The sequence below is a fragment of the Onychostruthus taczanowskii genome, unplaced genomic scaffold (genome assembly GCF_017590055.1).
Source record: "Onychostruthus taczanowskii isolate IOZ18803 unplaced genomic scaffold, ASM1759005v1 scaffold114, whole genome shotgun sequence".
Lineage (NCBI taxonomy): Eukaryota > Metazoa > Chordata > Aves > Passeriformes > Passeridae > Onychostruthus > Onychostruthus taczanowskii.
The window spans coordinates 446,871-461,998 of NW_024498074.1; the positions used below are offsets into that span (position 1 = coordinate 446,871).

A 15,128-nucleotide genomic window follows, 5' to 3' on the forward strand; every position below is an offset into this window, starting at 1 on the left:
TAGGTTCCTTTTGGAAGCATAGTTCCAGTTAGTAAACTGTCTGCACTGGGCAATGAGCTCTGTAGGAAATTGAGTGAGGCCAGAATTCTCTTTTGGGGGCTGGGGTAGCAGTCTTAAGTCTTCTGCCATGGGGCCCCTGCTAGACTGCTGGTTGTATTTGAGAAACACATAGTTTCTGTTTTGCAAACTCTTCACATTCCACCCCACTTCACAAGCTGGAGTCCTACCATGCTTTGAAAATAATGAACCTGCAGCACAAGGCTCCCTAGCTACTTGGTCTACTGCCCTGGGCTTTGAGAATGAAATTATCTCCATAGATTTTTTTAAACAAGTCCCCCTACTAAAGACAGTGTTGCACATTTGAGGTATTTTTCCCAACATTCAGCTCTACTATGTGTAATTAGTAGCTCCAAACTTCCAGAACAAGCTTACCACAGCAAAGGAACACCAGCAGGGAAGTAGGTGTCATCACTGGAACAGCACTGCTGCTCACAGAGTTAACTAGAGAAGAAATAAACAGCCAAGCAACAGCAGTCTAGAAAAAATGGTTTATTAAAAGGAAATCTGTGATCAAACAGGTGCTACTTCCTTAAAAACACTGCCTACAAGTAATACATTGCTTCCACTTTACTGCTCTTGAATACACCTGTAACATTTCCTCACACTGACAAGAAAACCTAAGTTGCATCTTCCCTTTGAGCAGGAAACTATTTAAAACACAGCTTCTTGTAAAAGCAGTCTGAACTGGAGTGCAGTTCATCTATTTCACCTGTCAGCTTCCCCAGATGGGTCACAGCTGTTGCCTACAGGGATGTCTGTTTTGGGCACCTGCCTTCCCTTTCCCTGCTTGCCATGTGCAGGCACACTCCAGGTTAGGTGGGACAGTCCTGGCTCTGTGGAGATCATGGGACGCGGCAGCTCTCGGCAGGTTCTCACGACGGGCACTGTTTGACCAGGCGGAAGGCTTCCAGGAACTCGTTGAAGTCAATGTTCCCGTCCTTGTTGAAGTCAATGCTGCGAAGCAAGTCGTTAATGCCATCATCCGTCAGCTCAATGTTCATGTGGGAGCTGAACAGCTTCCAGGTTTGCTGGAATTCCTCAAAGGAGATGAGACCTGTGGGAGGAGCATTTTGCATGTCGCAGCTACATCTCCTAATGTGGAGGACGCCGGCTAAAACACTGCTTAAAGCAGCAAAGAGGCATAATATAAATGGACATTTCTGAAGCGTGGGAGGGAGCAGGAGGACCCAAGCCTAAATAAAAGCACTTCTAGACATACTGAAGGAAACTCCAAAGCACAAGGGATCACAGAAGGCAGTGATCAACAGCCCCTGCACGCCTGCTTACCTGAGTGGTCTCTGTCTATGATCCTGAATATGGTCTCTAAGTTGGATCTGTTTCGATAAATGACTTCCAGCAAGCTTGACTGGATGTGCTGAAAGACACAATCAGTTTTTATCTTTCTAACACCTGTGCTCTCTCTGAGTTGTTATTGCAGGTGTCTCCACAAGCAAGAATATTTTTTGCTCTCAAGAACTTGCCAGCAGTGCCTTATCAACCAGGTGTGTGATGACTGGACCCTCTGTGCAGCTGCAGAACAGACCATCAGCAGCTTGTCCCTTCCCAACAGTGCTCTTCTGGGCTAACAGCGAGCCAGGCTGCATTTTATAACCACTGCAGAGCTGCATTTGCTGGGCAAAATTAACAAACTGCCAATTGGAGAGTGTAGTACAGTTTTCCTGCTCACAAGCCTGCATCCAAAACTACCTCTAAATTTTCATTTCACATCCACCATCTCTTTGTAAAAATGGACTGGGTGCCTCAGGACTATTTGAGCTCAGGCAAGACTTCCTATCAACTTCAGTGTGATTTCAGGTTATGGAGGAACCATCCACTGTCCTTTTGTACTACAATTGATTTGTACGTGCTGGGGATCTGGTGAGCAGCTGCTCACATCATGCTTTGATGGAAGGGGCTGAGTGCTTACCTCTTGGCTCCTCTGCTCCATGGCCAGGTCATCCAGCCAGGATTTGTACTCCAGCATGCCGTCCTCAGTGCTGCGCGCCAGCTGCGGCCTCAGCATTCTCCAGGGCAGTCCCAGCCGCAGCACCGACTCCACTGCTGTCGCCCAGTTGCTCAGAGTGATCCTTCCTGTGCACAAAAGGGAGACAGCTCTGGGACACAGGCAGTGGAAAGCACATGAAGGCAAAGACAAGGCCTAAAACAGTGAGACATAGTCTAGGTGCTGCTGACAGCACAGCATTATTTCGCAGTGCAGGCACACGCACACTTCCCACCCAAGCCTCAGCAAGGTTTTCATCATTGCAACAAATCAAGGCTGAGAGGCTGCAAACATCTGAACAAATGCAAGGCACTAACTTTGGTATTTCATTAGAAGTTCACAGCCCACTGCCCATTTTAGCAGCTGTTGTAACAATTGAGCTGGGTTCCTATGAACAGTTTTGCTGACAGGGAAGAAAGCAAGAACACAGTTCTCCCCATGAGCAGTTCTGCCAGCCAGCATATCCCTTTTCTCCCCCAGCCCACCGGTGGACAGTTCTCAGCAACACCTCTTGGTCACTGCACCAACACAGCACTCCTGTCTGTCACAGAAGTAAGAACTCAGCTCCCTTAAGGCTCTGACAGACACAACTGCAATCTAAGGCATCCCTCTTTCCTCTTCCCAGTGATTTTAGACTCCAGGGATGAAGGGGCTCTAGAGACAACCTAGCCCTTCTCTAGTGACAAAACAGACACATTCCAGGTCATTTTTCCCAAGGCTTCATCAGTACTTCAGCTGCAAGGAGTTCTTCTAGGACCAGCCTCAATTACTCCGCCTTAGACTAATGACATCCTGCTTTTCCAGCACCCCCACTTGATGGTGTCACTGCAAGGCATCCACAGAGACTGAATAACAGCAAACGACCTCTGGCAAGGTTTCATACAGCCTCCCCATGACAGCTGGTGACAGCTGTCAGTGAGCAGTCTCCCCAGCAGCCACAAACTCAACGTAGTCCCTTCAGCCCTATCCGACCAGGCAATGAACCCACACATCCCTCAGCTCTGAGTTACCTGTATTGTCCCCATCGTAGGACTTGAAGGCACTGATGAGGGCTGAGGTGTGAGCAAAGAGCTTTTCCCGCAAGGCTCGAAAGGCTGACTCCTCTACTCTGCTGATTCTGGAGGATGCAGAAGAGAGAGAAGCACTTGAATGACTTGCTATGAATCACAAGAAAAACTGCACCTTCCCTCCCCAGTGCTCTACCTGACTTGTCCATGGATTGCCCAGACCCTCACACAACTGCCCTGCACAGCTACAGCTGCATCTCAGAGCTTGTGACAAGGCACTGCGTGCCCAGGGCGCAGTTCCCTGCAGCTGATGCCATGAGTCCCTGAATTAATTTGTGAAGTAACAATCAAAAGAGAACCTCAAAGGTCAAAAGTTAAAACCTGACATGGAAAAGAGGAGCTGAAAAAATCAGCAAGCTTTAGAAAAATCCCCTTAGAATTTTTTTAACAATCCCTTCTCAACCCTTGAGCTTTCCTCAGTAACTTCAAGTACGAAGCTTAGTCCCCCCTGTTGAGCTATTCTTTAGAAAATCAAGCTGTGACAGTTCATCTCCAGAGTCAAACATTCTAAAAGTTCACTAAGTTTTCCCTTTGGGAATTTTGACTTGGCAAATAGAGAGCAACTAGAAAGTCTTGCCTTTGGGTCATAGTGAGCATATGGGCTGTCTTGTTTGCTTGGTACTGAACAAAGTGGGGGATGAGGTCTGGTCCCAGCTTCACATAGGCTCCCCTGTTGCTGCCAATCTCATAGTAGTTTGAGGCTGAAAAGATGGTCAGCACCTAATCCCCAAAAAAAGGCATTTGCAGTCAGCACATACATCCTGTAATATTTATATATGTGTAAACAACACACCGCATCCCCTCTGGAGTCCACAGACTGTGAAAGCACCCTGTTATATGGAGAAGAAGGAGAGACAGATGGCAGCTGGCCTGGAAGCCTTGCAGGTGTGAGTTCCTTGTGGCACTGGTCACATGTGGATCTCACCACATGCTGGGCTTCTGCAATTTTCCTGTGCTCTCTCCCAACAATTCCACTCTCCAGAGTCCGAGCGCCCTGACGAAGCCACTGACCTGACAGTGCATCTTCTGAAAACAGAACTTGGCTGCAGCAGCTCAGTAGCACCCTTTTGTAGCTCATCTGCAGGAACAGCTGCACTAAGTGGGGGCCATGGCACAAATGGGTTCAGATCTTTTCTCAAACACCACACACACGGACACGGTTTGCCTGCACAGCCATGTCCCCAGCAGAGCAGGTGGCTCCAGATTGCCCTGAACTAAGGCTTCAGATGGAAACATACTTCAGTTAGCTCCCAATAAGCCTGTTCAAGGATTTTGCATGTGCTTACAGCCCCGCTGGAAGAAATGCAGAACTGAGAGAAGCCACCCCCGCAGAAACCCCACCCTGGCAGGATGGAAACCCAAGCACCCTTGACACCACCCCCAGCTGACCTTGCGGTTGTGACAGAATTCGTAGCCCTCCTGCTTGCACTCGTGAGAGCGGATCAGGAACTGCAAGCTGTACTTCTCAAGGAACTTCACTGTCACATCAGGCCCAAAGTAGCAGCCACCACCTCGCACCTTATTTTCTCTGCAGCCCTCTTGAGGCGTGGGGTCACTCCAGAGGATGTCTAAAACCTGAAAGGATTGGGAAAGTTCACTAAGCAAATACAGCTCAGTCTCAGAATCCCTCCCTAGACTGCTGCTATGACCAGAGTGCAAGGGAACAGACGTTTTTCCTGCATTCCAGCTGAAGACTGTCACAGACCTGGGCCACCTCAGAAGTGGCAGTATTATTGGCCATGAGCTACAGGCACATCCAAAGTGTCTGGGGAAAGAAGGATGTGCATAAGTCAGGCCTGATACAAGCTTTGCCTTTGCTAGCATTAAGATGTCCAAGAGCCTTGCCTGTTTTCCTCCATCCCTAAACACAAGTCCCAGGGCAAGAACAACGAGCAACCCTGAGGCCATTAGCAGGCTTAGTATATAAAACGCCTTTGTTCTCTAGCCAGGACCTTCCACAGCCTCCAGAAATACAAGTGCTAACTCAGTAACCACTGTGTGGATTAAGGCTTAATTCCTTTAACCCTGACTTCAACATATAGCACTACAGTGGGTGAAAAGGTGTGCAGCACTGGAAGGCAGGTAGTGTCAACTAAGTAGCAGTGGTTTCAGAGTGCACAGAAGAGACTCCCAGGCTGGAAAAACAAGAAAAGGAAGTCCTCAGCTGCTCCTCCCAGGAGGTAACAAAGGTACCCAACAAAACATCCCCTTGGCCTCACAGAGCAGCCCTTCCTGGCCACTACCACTGAAGGACCAGTTGCTGCAGGAGGCACCCACAGTGCACCCAGCTCAGGGCACTGCTAAGACTCCTCACCTGCTTCCACTCCTCCTGGTGAGTCCAGCACGGCTCATCCGCATCCTTCAAGGAGACCATGCTGGAATAGGTGGGCTCCTCTGGCTCCGACTCGCTGATGTCCACCAGCCGGCGGCACGTGTCGATTTGCTCCTGCACCGTCTGCCGGAGCCACCTGGAGAACTCCAGCCTGTTGGCCGTGCTGGGAGCCTGGGCTGACGGGGGCTGCACAGATAACCTGGGAGCTGCCTCATTCCCTGCTGCGTCAGTGCCTGAGTCGCTCTCCCCATTTATGGCCTGGATTTGTGGTTTTCTACTCAATTCCTTCCTTTTCTTCAGCCTTAACACAGAAATAAACTGAAAGGTATGAGAGAAATGGAGCTGATAACACAGCATGAAACCCAGACTTGCAGCTCTAACGTCTTCCATTGGCAGACTTAAGTGATCCAAGCCTCCAAGCCCCACTCCCTTCTTGCCATCAACTGCTACTTGACTATGGGGAACTCAGACAAGATATCCTGGGTTTGCAGCTGGGCCCCACATCCATCACATCTCACTCTTCCTCATTTACTTCCTGCACAGATTTCATCTGCAATGGGGACTATGCAGCAGAGCAAAGGAAGCATTAATGATTAATGCAAGAGTTGTGATTTTATTTAGAGAAGGAAAGGGGTGTTTCCTAACTGGGTGAGTGAGGCAGACACAAGTTACATGATTTATCAAACTCCTTCTGGAAATCTAGGGGGTAAAAACAGGCTAAGAAACTGTGGGACAATGTCTCATCATCACTGTATTTCTACTTCAGCAGCAGCACATATTCCAGAAACTTCACAGCTCCTGCATGAACACTAACAAACCATAGCCTATACCTAAACACAACCTTGTCTAGGAAGGCCATCTGTTATATTTGTCTTGTTAACAGCTAAGCTGGCATATAGAAATTATCTTCTCACCACAAATCAGCAACACTGTTGTCTCTTGCAATAACTGGGAAATAAAACCTACTTTGTCCCTTTGAATTTTCTCAAGCATGTCCAGGTCAGTGGTGTCAGAGATGCCCCCATGAATAATGAGGACTTTCTGATCAATCAGGGTGGCCAGGGGCAGCCAGCAGAAGACATTCTGGAACATCCTCAAGATTTTCTTCCCATGCACCTGAGAGAAAGAAAAAAGAGATAAAGCATCAAGTCTTCTAAAAGCATATCTCACATGGCAAAGGAGACACAAACATAGGCCTACCTTGTATTTCTGCATCACTTCCTGGGTGAAACCATAGCTAAAGGAACAGGAGAAAGGAAGCTCAGTGGGATTTTGCACAAGGCCCTTGACATGGTGCTCAGCCCTGCACAGAAGCCGTACCGTAAGTTCACCATGTGGTCCTCGTGGTTCCCGCGGTTGAGATGAACTTCCTTGGGATAGATCAGGAGGAAGGCAAAGAGGATAACAAGGATCTCAAGGGACTGCTTGCCTCTGTCTACAAAGTCCCCATTGAACACGTAGGACTTGGAAGGGGAAGGAAGGCCATTCTGTAAAAGCGAGGAACAGATGCAGGCAGATGTCACCAGAGTGGCCTCTCCAAGGTGTCCATAACGCCCCACCAGCTGCAGCCTCTCACTCCTGCCCCAGGTCACAACAAACCCTTGCTCATCTTTATCCTGTGGGCCCCAACAGTGAAACTAGCAGTCACAAAGAGTTGTCATTGGTATCAGCACTAGAAAAACACCCATTGGCACTAATAAAATGGACATGGATATCACATTTTCTAGTCTGCAAAGGGAATAAGTTAGTGATTTGTGAAGCCATTTAAAACCAATCAAATTCACGTGGAGAATTGCATATGAATGGCCCAATTTTGCAAATACTTCTCAACATGACCCATGCGACACCCATTGCAAGGCCTGGACAGTCTCCCTCTCCAAGTTTGGTGCCTACCTTGTAAAAGATGAGGAACAGGTCATCCAGCTGGCCGTGTAAGTCTCCTGACAGGCACAAAGAGACAAGTCACAATATGTTTACCTTGAACTTGAAAAAAACAGCAATATGTAACTTGCTACGAACTAGGTCCCTTATAAATGAATCACCACAGAAACACTTTGGGAAGTGCAAGCCTAGAGGAAAAGGACACGATGTAAGGCTTGAGCTGAAGTCTGAAAAGCACAGTAAAAAAAACCTACACCATCTGCTGAAGACTGATTTAGAAGCTTTGTCCATTTATCTCTTGTGAATGGCACAACCTGGCACAAAATTGTCATTATATGGGAGAAAGCTTAGCATTCAAAATTACAATCTGATTCTCATTTAACATAATGCTGGAGAGAGAGGTTTGTTTTTCAGAGGCTGACTGCATGCAAAAGTCTGTGCTATGTATTTTTCAGAAATATCTCAACATTTTGACATCACAGCAGAAAAAAAGCAAAAAGATGTGTCTCAAATTTACTTATAGGAGGCAAAGATGTGTTGACATTCTGGATCGGCATGCACGCGCTGGTGCTCACCCAGAAAAGCTCCAGGATTTTGTTGTTTAAATAATCCCAGACCACAGAACAGGTCAGACCACTACCCAGTTTTGTGATCAGGCCTCAGCTGGATGTGGTTTCTGTGGTTTAGTAAAGCAACTCCGAGTTTGGGGTGAGAGAAAAAAGACCACCTGGGTATTTCAGACAAACCCAGCTGCCTCTCAAGGCACCACACACTTTGCTTATAGAGAGCATTGTGTTCCATGTTCAGTACAGAGAGGGGCATCATGCTCTCACCATGATTTTCTCTCTGCCCCACCCTCCCAAAGGAGCATTCCACCCCGGAGGCTGCAAGGGACCCACCACACACGGTGACCTCCTCGCTGTAGCAGGTGGAGACGTGGCTGATGTTTGGCAACTGCTTGAGGTGCTTCCTGGTCTCATGCAGGAGGTTTAAGACATAGCGAGCATGGAGCTGCTACTAGGAAAAAGTGAAGGGATTAAAGCAGGAAATCAAAGGTATCTGAGCAGCACTACTGTGGCTGTAAAGACTCCACCAGGAAAGCCTGGATGGTAGAAATTCTCCCTGAGATAGCAGTCTGTGCTGACCTATGGGCTTACAAACATGATGAGGGAAATATTGGGAAACAGCAGGATGGCAGACACTTGCACAAGGCAGCCCAGCCTCAGCACTGAGAGGGCTGGCAAGGCAACCCTAAAGCCCCAGCACCTTGTGGACAAGGCTATTCCCACTAGGCTACACCACCTCTAGAAGCAGCAGAAATTCCAGCCCAATATCACAGGTAAGAAAGTTACTCCTCTAGATCTTTCTTAACTTTTCCACATTGAACCAGTTTGCACATGTCCTGCAGTGATAGATATGCTCACAGCCAGGGTGGAGGCATTTAATACAGTGGGGACATTAGACACCTTTGGGTTAGGAGTTCTCTTTGGAGAAGGGATGTTTTAGCCTATTTTGCAGTTCAGCACAGCAGCTGAGGGATGGCAGCAGAACACTGGAGTTGTATGAAGGCTTGTCTTGTTAGTTCTGGAGCGGTACTCAGCTTCCTCATCAAAAAATTCACAGTTTACATTTTAAACCAGAGTTCAAGTTGCATAGCACAAAACATGGTAATTGGCTGTTTCCCTCTGGGCCACCCTATACGTATTTACAAATTGAGAAATTTGAACAAAAATGATGAAAATCTCAACATGAGCTGCTGCTCATTTTTCCCTCTAAAAATGAAATTCGGGTTAATATTGGTACACCCCTATGTAAAGTGTTCAGTTTTGTCAGGAATATATTTTCAGGAAGAAGAACATTTCTATGGCACTACAAAATACCTTATAGTTTCCAACCCCATTTTGTTTAGCAGCCAGCCAGCTTGCTATACTCCAGTCAACTGAGCTTGGTAAGAAAGTTAAGACCAAGTTATCTATCCTACACCCCTGTTCAGAGAGGGGGAGAGCATGGTACCTTTTTGGGATCCTTACTTGTTTCTGTTGGAAAGCTTCCAGCAAGGCTGTGGCATGGTCAGGGAGGAGTGGGAAAGAGAGATGGGGTCCGGTGTAGGAGTCTGGCACCTCTATGGATTCATAGTCACAGTATTTTTCCAGCTCTGCCTCTTTGTAACTTTCCCCACTTATGAACATGCGACTGATAAAATCCCCTGGAAGCAGATTAGTGGGGTTGATTTTAAAAAAATATATAAAAAAGATAAACAGACAGAAAAGTAGTTAATTGGCTCCAGGTACCATCCTAGTAATTTGCTACAGAAGAGCTGTTTAGTTAGGCTGGCACTCAGGAGCAATTGCAGCCATGGATGCTGGGTACTGCTTGGCACTGCTACAAAACTTGGGGGAAAGGCTGCAGAGACAAATGTCCATGTGCAGTGTGCACCATTCTGTGAAAACATACCGAACCTTTATGCCTCCTTCCAGCTCCTAAGAGCAGGAATTACCCCACATCCTTTACACAGCTCATAGTCTCCAGACAATTCACTCTCTAATCCTGATGCTGTCACTCCAGACACTTGGCCACATGTGCCATCCTGAAGATTGCCCAGCACTGGGCAATGAATTACATAGGGTGCAGCTTTCAGAGCTGCTGGTGCCACATCTACAAAGAGCACACAACTTACTCTCTTTGCTGCTGCTTGGTGTGAACTGGTCCATGAGGTAGCTGAAGAAGTTGTGAAGCTGCAGGAAGAGGGAGAGCCCATCATTCACCCCAGAATGAAATTCAACAGAGTAGCAACCTATCGTAATCATCTTTGTGGAAGTTTTACCTCTGCCCTCCTCATGCTGTCTGGTATGTACAGCAACTCTTGTACCAATTTAAGTTTTGACTTTCTTGAAATGAAGTCAAAACAGTGGCTTTACCTTCAGCCACATGCAGAAGTACGCTATGAGCCCTTTCCCTCCCCAAGAGCAAAGCAGCCATGTAAGAGAATTTTAATCAAAGTTCAAACATAACAAACCAAATAGACTTGCCTGTTGTGTTCAGACTCCAGAAAAACTCTGTTAAATGGCTCTTAGGTCTTGCTTTTGGGGTTCTTTACTTTGTTTTATGCAACACATGCAGGCAGGGAATGAATAGGTTAAAAAGGGGCAGGAAACCCAGTCCCTGGCCCACTGAGGGTTACCAGCCAGCAGCCAGAAAGGCAGAGTCTGGCACAGAAACCACCTTCCTCTGTGTTTCCTACCTGCTCCTTTCCTCAGCACCATACCTTGATCTGATCCTGCTCACAGGAATACTCAATGGATTGAAAGATTCTCCAGGTGCAGCGGCGGCGCATTTCCAGCCGAGCCACGTGGCGCCGATACCACTGCTGGATCAAGACAGCTGCCTTGAAAGCTGGGGGACAAGAACAGACAGCTGCTGAGTGGCACTGCCTGCAGCTGAGTACCTGAAACAGCTCCTTCCCCACCCCTGAAAATAGAAGAGAACTTTTCCTTTTCAGGAAAAATTCCCAGGAATTTTATTCTTGTGCCTAAGGAAAAAAAAAAAAAAACCCTCTTCTTTTCTTTCCTCTTCAGGAAAAAGTTGCCAGGAATTGTATTCTTGTGCCTAAGGACAAAAAAAAAAACACCCTCTTCTTTTTGCCTTCTTTTTTTTGCAAGAGGTTGACCTCACCCTGCCTGCCCAGAGACCTCTGAAGCACTTCCAACCATTGCCCTTCTTTTTAGCAAGAGGTTGAGCTGACCCTGCCTGCCCAGAGACCTCTGAAGCTTCCAACCATTGCTGCTGGTTCCTTCAGCACCAGCATTAACAACAAATTACTAGGGCCTGAAAGCCCTAACATGTTCTTCAGTATTATTAGACAATATCCCCCATTTCTACCTACCTTGATCATTTTTAAGTCCCTCTTACCATTTCTAGGTGCTGGGGCTTCAGGAAACCAGAAATTTAACTGAGGCCATGCAAAGAGTTGGGGGAAGGCAGGATACCAAGTTTCCTTCTAGAACCTTAAAAATATGGGGGCTTTCTACCTCTCTTTACACCAACAAATACCTCAGCTTTTGCAGTTGTGGAAAAGCTTTAGAAGGACTCTACAGTAGCATAAATATCAACACAACCATGACCTTACAATAAAATGAAGACAAAACTACACCCACAGTGAAAAAGGAGAGGCAGAACTTTGGCCATTAATGGCACACAATAAACGAGATGCCACAATTTCCAGGCACCTTTTTGAGGTTCAAGCCACAGCCAGTGCTGACACCAGATGCTTCCCACCAAATTATGGCTATCTGCCCTTTGATCTTTTAAACACAGCCTCTGTATTCTCCCAGTATGTTCCCTTCAGAATTTATTTCAGATGGGGTGACTGCAAATTCCAAGCAAAGTACGTTGGTGCAGTTTCACATTTCCTTTTTCAAGTTCTGCCACAAAATTTTACCTCTAGAATCTCTCATCCTCCTTAGCTGATCCCACTTGGACCAGCTCTGCTACTTGGCATCTCTCTTTGGATTACACTGCACCCCTTCCTGTTCCTTTCTGTACCCTCACCCATGAGCCCTACACTTAAAACATCTTCAAACACTGCTTCTCTGTCATCTTTAGCTGAGGGGGGAAAGGGATGACTGCTGTATCCACAAGCTGGCTTCAAAGTCCAAGGGAAACAACAGAGGTAAGGAACTAGGCCTGCTGCAGAAAGTGTATTCCCCTGCCACACTCACCAAAGCAGGGAGAGCAATGGGAGGTGTGTGGGAAAATCTTCATTTAAAAGAGGGAAATCCCTCACCCATACTGGCAAGAGATAAAGAGATCATATTAATTCAATCAGCTTGCATTAATTACACAACAAATGGCCCTCCAGGTACTTCAGCAGGAAACAGCAACTTTTCCCTAAAGAAGGTATGTCAATGGATTATATATTGAAAATAATAATCTCTTTAAATCATGATTCTCTTTCAGCACTGGGAATTGCAGAGCACAAAAAAGAAAGGTCTACAGCTGCTGTTCAGCAGGGGTGTGAGACAGCCTGAAGTTGTGGGCAAGAAGGTAAGATTTGGCAAGTCTTAACTCAGGAATAACTTCTGTATTCTTTGCCTTCTCTCTTGGTGACAAGATGCTTACTGATCTGCTGGGCTTTGAAAAAAATTCCTTGTGATAACTCTGCACACACCAATGAAAACCAAAACCTTTGAAACAGTAAAAACTTAAACCAATGAAAGACATGCTATCAAGTGCACAGTTAACATAAATACCACCATCAACAACATTTAAGCCACAGATAGGCAAGGCACTGGTTTTTACTCTGCTTTTATGGACATTGACTCTGCAACTGCAAAAGCCAGGTAATCTAATTTAGCAGTTCACCTGGGTGAGTTATATCTGGCAGTGTTTGTATCATCTTGGGGAAAAAAAAATCAGAGAAGAGAAAGATTTAGCCACATTTTATGATGATCCAAACCATGTACCATATTAGCTGCTGAAAGCATGGCAAAGTGGCAGCACTCAAACAAGACTACACTCCAAGGCAGGGCTTTCACCTGGGTGAGTTATACCTGGCAGTGTTTGTATCAGCTTGGGGAAAAAAAAAATCAGAGAAGAGAAAGATTTAGCCAGGTTTTATGATGATCCAAACCATGTATCATATTAGCTGCTGAAAGCATAGCAAAGTGGCAGCACTCAAACCAGACTACACTCCAAGGCAGGGCCAGTTGAACAGCTCTGCTCCTCCATTGTCCTTTAAAAGCAGCCTTCAGACCCTGGACAGGGGGGACAGGGATGACATCTGGCATGCTGCATTTGGGCACAAAGTCCTGAGCAGCTGCCCTGCTGCAGATGGCCAAATCTGAAGGGTTTTGAGAGCCAAAGGCTAGAAATTCAGAGCAGCTTTACTGCCATGGGAAAGTGTTGCTGAGCTATCAGATATAATACAAGTCTCAAATCAGTAACTAGTGTTGTGTTACACTTGCTCATCTTAAAATAACCCTGAATTTATTGGGAAAGTCCATGGACCTCTGGTGCTATGGGTGACAGCTAAGTCTAACTTAAATAGAAAGAGTTTTTCAATAGTGGACAGTGGCAAAAAAAAAGTGAGTCACCACCTTATCCCCACTTTCCATCCTTATTTTCTTCTCCAAACACTTGCAAACTGTTTGCCCCATTCTGCTGTTCTGCCAGTGCTCATGGCTGCATGATTCAAACAAGAAAGAAAAGACTGTTTATTTGTTTTTTAACTCTTCCTTATATCTAAGGTCTTCCTCATCAACTCCCTTTGTTCCACAGCAGACACAGGCAGGTACCCACAGAACTGATACCATTACAGAGAGCTTCAAAAAAATAAATCACCACAACTTTGAGAGCCATAGACAAGTCTGGGTTATTAGCAGAGGTTAAGAGCACTGTGCTGATGTAATTAGACAAAATGCATACTTTTTGTTTGACAGCTTTTCATAGCCACACCATCTCATCTTTGTAACTAGATTTATTTTGGCTGCACTAGTAAGAGCCTTGGAAAATAATCCAGGGGAAGCAGCAGGGTGACATCTGTCTCACTGTCAGCAGACAACACCTGCATTACCCAGCAGGTATTTCATCCAGCAGTGTGGGTGCTAACTGTTGCTTCATCTCTGGTTAGCCTTGGGTGGATTTTAACCCACTCCTCATCTAAACAGCTGTTATTTCCTCAAGCCTGTTGTCTTCTGCCTGACACCTGAGAATCCTTGTCACAGGATACTGAAAGACAGAACCTCACTACAATGCTATAAAGAAAACCCAGAGGAGAAACACATTCAATGCAACCTCCCAACAGCACATACAGGAGAAAACAGGATAAGATGACTTTTCTAAGAATCACTCACCATTTTCAGACTTCTGCAGGGAGTACTTGTACTGGACATTTACAGAACTACCAGATCCCATGTTCTCCAACCAATGCTCCAACGTTGCAGAATGGCCCAATGTCACCAAAACCACAAAAGAGATGCAGGGAAGACCATTTGGTCAGATTCAAAACAGCTGCAACACCTGTTCCACACTGCCAAGAATCTACAATCAAACATATTAACACTTAACATCAATTATCAGATGGCCTCTCTTATGCCCAAGTACATTTTCCACTACCAGGTCTCTACAGCTACTCCCAGACATTCAGATGAGTATTTCTGTCTCACTGCTTCACATTTCAAGAGAGCTTTATAAACTGGAATCAGTTCAGCACCTTTAGCTACTTGCATAAAAATAGGTACTGTGATTCTTTGGCAAACATACAAAAAGCTTTTCAATACTGATCAAGAACTATTAAAAAGTCATTAAAAAGCAGTATGTGCAGACAAACATTCTGTAGTGCAGCCAAATATTCACATAGTACCCTGTAAAGGATAACTCATTATGAGGGATGAACACAAACCTGCTGTTTAATCTAACCACAGCTAGCAGGAAGGCAAGTCTAAAATAACAATTAGCTATCAGAAGAAAATAACCAGCTTTGTTAAACACTGCTTGCCTTCATTTTCATGCATCTGCTTGAGTGTGGGAGTGTATTATGCCATCAATTGCCAGTATAAGAGGACAGACATTCAGACTTTAGTAAGCTTTCTGCTGTGGAAGCTGTGGTCAGGGTAAACAGATCTTAATGCAAGATTAGGTCAAACTCTGAAGTCTCCCACTTTGTGGGTAACCAGAATGCAATTCATAGACATTTCTCCTCTGGAAAATAAACAGTCACATAGTACTGCCAAAGCAGCCTGGCTGCATCATTGAAGAATTCAACAGATTTTTATTTTCCCCTGAAGTT

The 15,128-nt window shown here is 45.9% G+C and overlaps 1 protein-coding gene across 1 annotated transcript; it reads right to left on the reverse strand.

Moving 5' to 3' along the window:
• Positions 1–597: 597 nt before the first annotated feature.
• Positions 598–14,254, reverse strand: PPEF2 (protein phosphatase with EF-hand domain 2). Its single transcript, XM_041427413.1, has 16 exons — positions 14,194–14,254; positions 10,608–10,735; positions 10,020–10,077; positions 9,373–9,548; positions 8,242–8,356; positions 7,355–7,401; positions 6,782–6,948; positions 6,662–6,698; positions 6,428–6,577; positions 5,444–5,779; positions 4,519–4,704; positions 3,707–3,849; positions 3,073–3,179; positions 1,988–2,151; positions 1,348–1,435; positions 598–1,114 (listed from the first exon to the last, which is right to left on the reverse strand). The coding sequence occupies exons 1-16, from the start codon at positions 14,252–14,254 to the stop codon at positions 933–935; spliced, it is 2,145 nt and encodes a 714-aa protein (XP_041283347.1). The 3' UTR covers positions 598–932.
• Between the last annotated feature and the right edge of the window lie 874 nt (positions 14,255–15,128).